The following is a 4,927-nucleotide window of genomic DNA, read 5'->3' on the forward strand; positions in this document are numbered from 1 at the left end:
CCACAAGACGGGTGCACGTTTCGCCCTTCATCATCCCGTTTACCAACAGTGAGGCCATGGTCCGAACTCGCCGTTTGGCTCGTTCTTCCCCGACCTTTGGTGTCAGTTTGTCCCTGAGATCTTTGACTGCTTCCCTAGTGGCGGTCACTATGAGGTCGCTCTCGATGTTGACGTGAGCGACTACCCATGTGGTTTTACCGCATCCGGGCACCCCGTTCACCCATGTGAAAGCTGTGGTCGCCAAGCATTCCAGTCGGGTGCTATCTGTCAGGTTCCCGAAGATGGTGTTAGCCATCTCAAGAATTCTGTCTTCTAGCATCACTCTGGTGCACTTGGCAATCACAACCTTCGGGTCACTGGGGGGACATATTGGCCGGATGAGGTCCCTCTCTCCCGGCTGGCTCTTTTCGAGTTCTATGAAGCCTTCCGTTGCGCAGTATGCCGCCATATACTCCCCGCACACGCTACCGTGTATAACACGTTGTGTGTCTAGGTCGTAAATTGCGGCCTCCGCTTCTTCCAGTTTCACTTCGAGCGACTTGACGTTGCCACGTTTGTAAGTCTGCAGTATCGCACTGCAGATGTCCGCGTTGACTTTCCTTGTGGCAGCCGTTATCGCTAAGAACTCTCGAAGAGCGTTCTCCATGTGTGCCAGCTGATCGTTCGCTGGCTTCAGCCGAGGGGGGGTCACAAGCCCCATATCCGCTCTGGTTCGCTGGGTGATCTGCGTAACCTCTTGGCGGGATATGGATGGGGCTGTGAATTTTTCCACTGCCGTTTCCAGTTGAACCGTTCCTCTGAGTTTTCTCATCTTCTCTTTTACCGGGCTTACGATAGCTTGGGCCATTCGGTTTAGGAGTGTGGCAACCGTGGACTTCTTCCTATCTTTGTCCTGGTCGGTGCCTTTCTGCTTCGACTGGCGACTCTCCTCTTCGAGTGCTTGTTGCAGCCTCTCCGATCCGCTGATATCCCGAACTTGGTTCAGGGATCCCCCGCGGCTCGTAGTGGCTTCGCTTCCACCCTGGTCACGTCTCAAGAGAAACCCGAGGTCTTGACCTCTGTTCTCATATACCACTACCTCATGATGTTTTGAGGCTTCAAGGGCGCCCAGATGATCTCTTGTTTCGCCCGTGTGGTGAGACACTGCCATGGCATCCACGCTTAGCACTCTAGGAATGGGAGTATCCCCCAGAACACAGCCCCCTATCGACGTTAGCACGCTGCAGACCTTCTGAAAAGCCGTAGAGATGTCATCAGTGGCGAAAAGTGCGATGGTTTTGTTCTTCCTCCGCACCATTCGACACCGCTGACCCCCCACGGAGACCGTAGGTAAGGCGTCGTAAACTTTACGGCGCATGGTCGTTTTGCTTGTGCTCCCGTTCAACAGGAGTCCGAGTCCCGGTGAGATATAGATGTTAGTCTTCGCCCTGTCGTTGCAGAAGGCCACTCCCACTCGTTCCGAGTTGTTGTTCATGAACATGGCAACTCCTCGGACCCGCAGCCTGGGCTTCCCCGCTTCTCCGGCTTTTAAGAGTGTGGACAACTGATCTTGGTTGTCTGATGAGTACTGCTGCACCTGTGTGTTGATGGTGTCGGTGCGTGTGGTGTTAGTGTCGGTGTTAGTGGAGTTGGTGTCGGTGTTGGTGTTAGTGTTGGTGGATGGTTGCGCCTCTGCAGTCTTATTGCGTTTTGTCGCAATGGCCGCTACTTCCTCGATGTAGTTGAGGAAGTGACTCCTTGTTGACTTATTTTGCAGCAGATCTCCCAACACTTCCCGCCTCAACTTTGTGTCGCAGATACACTCCAGGTTGTAACGGGCAGTCTGAAACCTGGGGCAGTCGAGTAATATGTGCCATACCGATTCGCTGACATTCGGGTCACACTCACATCCGGGACTGTCTCTCAACATGAACCGGTGCAGGTATTCTCCGAAGCCGCCATGTCCCGTCAGGATTTGTACGTGCAGGTGATTTAGATTCGTTCCTCGCACGAAACTGTAAGCTTTGCTTACATTGGGGAAGAACGTTCTTGTGACCGCACCTTGGGAGGCAGTATCGAATCTATCCTGCCATCTGGCTATAGATTCCTCCCTTATCTTCCTTCTGACGTATGACAGCGGAACTTCTGCGTAATCGGGTGAAGAGGTCTCTTTCGAGGCTCCTTCTTTGGCAAGCTCATCCGCCCTTTCGTTTCCCGCCGTTCCCACGTGAGCTCTGAGCCAGAACAAACGGACCTCCCTCCCTCGCGACCGCATCTCAGCAATGCTCTCCTTTATGGCCTTTGCCAGAGGATGGGTTAGCCGAGTGCTGCACAACAGATCCAGCGACGATCTTGAGTCGCTCAGGATGTTGATTGCTGCATCTTCGCTTTCCAACGCTCCGGACACTGCCCTGTGGAGTGCATAGATCTCAGACTGGAATACGGTGCACGTGGAGTCCAGGCTGAAGACTTGGCTGTGTGTCTCCTTGCCATCTTCCCACCATGTAAGTGCCGCTCCCACCCTGCCTTCCATTTTACTTCCATCGGTGTAAACCTGTGGGCCAGTAATCTGGAGTGCAGTTTGGGTGGCATCTGTCATGTCCTCGAGCAGAGTGTACTCTAGTTGGAGTTTAGTGGCCGGGTGTGGTAAATCTTTGGCTTTTACAATCTCCTCGAGTTTACGATCTGGTGGTAGGAAGTCGACGGAGAGCCCCTTCTTCGCCTCGTAAAGGGATGCCACTTCCTGGATTCTCAGGTCCAGCGGTAGGATTCCTGCAAGGATTAGCGCTGCAGGCAGAGACGTTGTTCTGTACGCCTTGCAGATCCTTTGCGCGAAACCCCTCTGGAGTGTATCTAGCGCTTTCCTGTTGGTTAGGTTTTCAGACGCTTTTGCCCATGCGCAGGCCCCATAGGTCGCAATAGGTTCTATTACTGCGACGTATAGTGTCCTGATAATTTCTCCATTAAGTCCCCAGGTGACTCTTGCTGCGCATATCAGCTGTTTATATATGCTGGCCGCTTTGGTGCAGATGTTTCGCACGTGCGAGTTGAAGTTGAGCCACCTGTCTATGGTCAGTCCTAGGAGTTTGATCTCGTCTACCAGAGATAGAGTTGTTCCGGACATGGTGATTTGGGGAGGAGTGTACTTCAGTTTTTTTGTTAGCAACATGACTTGCGTCTTGTGTGCTGCGAAGTTTAACTTGTTCTCTCTACCCCATTCTACCGTCCGCTCCAATATTCTGTTGACGCGATCCTCCATTCCATCTATGGACTCTCCGGAGAATACCAGGACCCCATCATCTGCGAAGGCCTGACAGTAGACTTCCTCGGACGATAATCTTTGCAGGAGGGGATCCAATATGATGTTCCAGAAAGTAGGGCCTCCAATGGAGCCCTGCACACATCCCTTGGTTGTTTCCCGCTCGCTGGTTTCGCCTGCATAATTAACGATTATCTTTCTGTCTTGGAGGTATGAGTCCACCATCAGGTACAGATTTCTGGGGCAACGTCTGATCCTTAGTTGGTTCATCAGAGCCGGCCACCACGCGTTGTCGAAGGCCCCCTCTATGTCCAGCGACACTATCAACACGGATCTTCCCGCTTCCTTTTCCGCGTTGACGTGCTTCAGCAGGTCATACAGGGCGTCCTCGGTTCCGCGCTGCGGCAAGAAACCGTACTGCCTTGGGCTGAGGGTTGGGAGTAGGTGCCATTGTAGTCTTCTCACAAAAAGTTTCTCTAACGTTTTTCCCAGGACGGACAACAGTCCGATGGGGCGATAGGATTTGGGGCTGGTGTAATCTTCTTTGCCCGGTTTGTTGAGAATGACTACATGGGCGATCTTCCACTGTCTCGGAAAGTAAGAAATGGCTAGGCATTTGTTGGCAATTGCCATGAATACTTCCCTTGAGCAGCGAATCGCTCTGGCACAAATGTCCGAGGTGAACCCGTCCGGTCCCGGTGCCTTTTTGGGGTTTTGCTCTTGCAGCACAGCCTCCAATTCGGCCTCGGTGAACGGTGGGTCGTCCTCTTTCAATTCTCCCAAACGCTTTTGAGGTGTTTCTTGCACAATTTTTCGGAGTTGAGTGTGATACGGGGTATCGGTTACCACCGCGTCCTCAGGGTAGAAGGTGTTCGCCAGTAGATCGGCAGATTGCTTGGGGTCCAACGTCTTTCCATCCGGTCCCCTTAGAAGTGGCTCTTCTTTCCTTCCTGATGTTTTCCTGAGGACACGGTAGATTCCGTCCCACATACTCTCTCTCTCCTGCTTTGTGCAGAACTCCTTCCAGCTTCGAGTTTGGGCCTCTGCTGATTGCTTGGCGTATAACGCCTTGGCCTCATTATACTCTTGCAGTACGTGTTCCTTCCGGTGCGGGGCAGCGTTTTTAATCCTTTTCTTTTTACGAACGAGGTCCCTTTTTAGGTGTTCTATTTCTTCCGTCCACCAGGGAAGGGGGGTACCTTGGCGCCTTCTGCCTATCTTAGGGATCGCGCTTTCGCACGCTTCCCGAATAGCTGTTATGTAGGCTTCTGTAAGGATCTCCATTTCCTCTCCGGTCACTATCTCTCCTACTCTGGCAGGTGTTATGTCCCTTTCCGCAAGCAAAGACAGGAGTGTTTCGTCGAACGCTAACCAGTTTGCCTTTTTGGTGTTGTACACTCTAGTGGTGGGGGCTGCTGCGTGTTGCAACCGCACTCCTAACTCTAGTGTGTACGTGATGGCGTTGTGGTCTGATGTAATGAGCGTCCTGTCGACTTTCCAGTTCCTGATCTTTCCCAGCAGTGAAGAACTACACGCAGTCACGTCAACTATGCTGGTGCATAGAACGTTTCTCCGCCAGACTTCGAAGGTCGGTGTGTTTCCGGTGTTGAGGATGTGGTAATCCATTTCGTTGATGAAGGCGTTGTATTCCGTCCCTCTCTCGTTCTCGGATTCGCTGCCCCACCAGTG

General features: G+C 52.6%; 1 protein-coding gene across 1 annotated transcript in view; it reads right to left on the reverse strand.

Moving 5' to 3' along the window:
- The window catches only part of LOC128672996 (uncharacterized), a 5,681-nt gene extending 760 nt beyond the window's left edge, over positions 1-4,921 (reverse strand). Inside the window, exon 1 of the mRNA XM_053750557.2 lies at positions 1-4,921. This exon is cut by the window's left edge and continues 760 nt beyond it. Coding sequence (XP_053606532.2) covers positions 1-4,864 — 4,864 coding nt within the window. The 5' untranslated portion in view covers positions 4,865-4,921.
- Between the last annotated feature and the right edge of the window lie 6 nt (positions 4,922-4,927).

This window comes from Plodia interpunctella, chromosome 10, assembly GCF_027563975.2.
Source record: "Plodia interpunctella isolate USDA-ARS_2022_Savannah chromosome 10, ilPloInte3.2, whole genome shotgun sequence".
In the NCBI taxonomy this organism is placed as follows: domain Eukaryota; kingdom Metazoa; phylum Arthropoda; class Insecta; order Lepidoptera; family Pyralidae; genus Plodia; species Plodia interpunctella.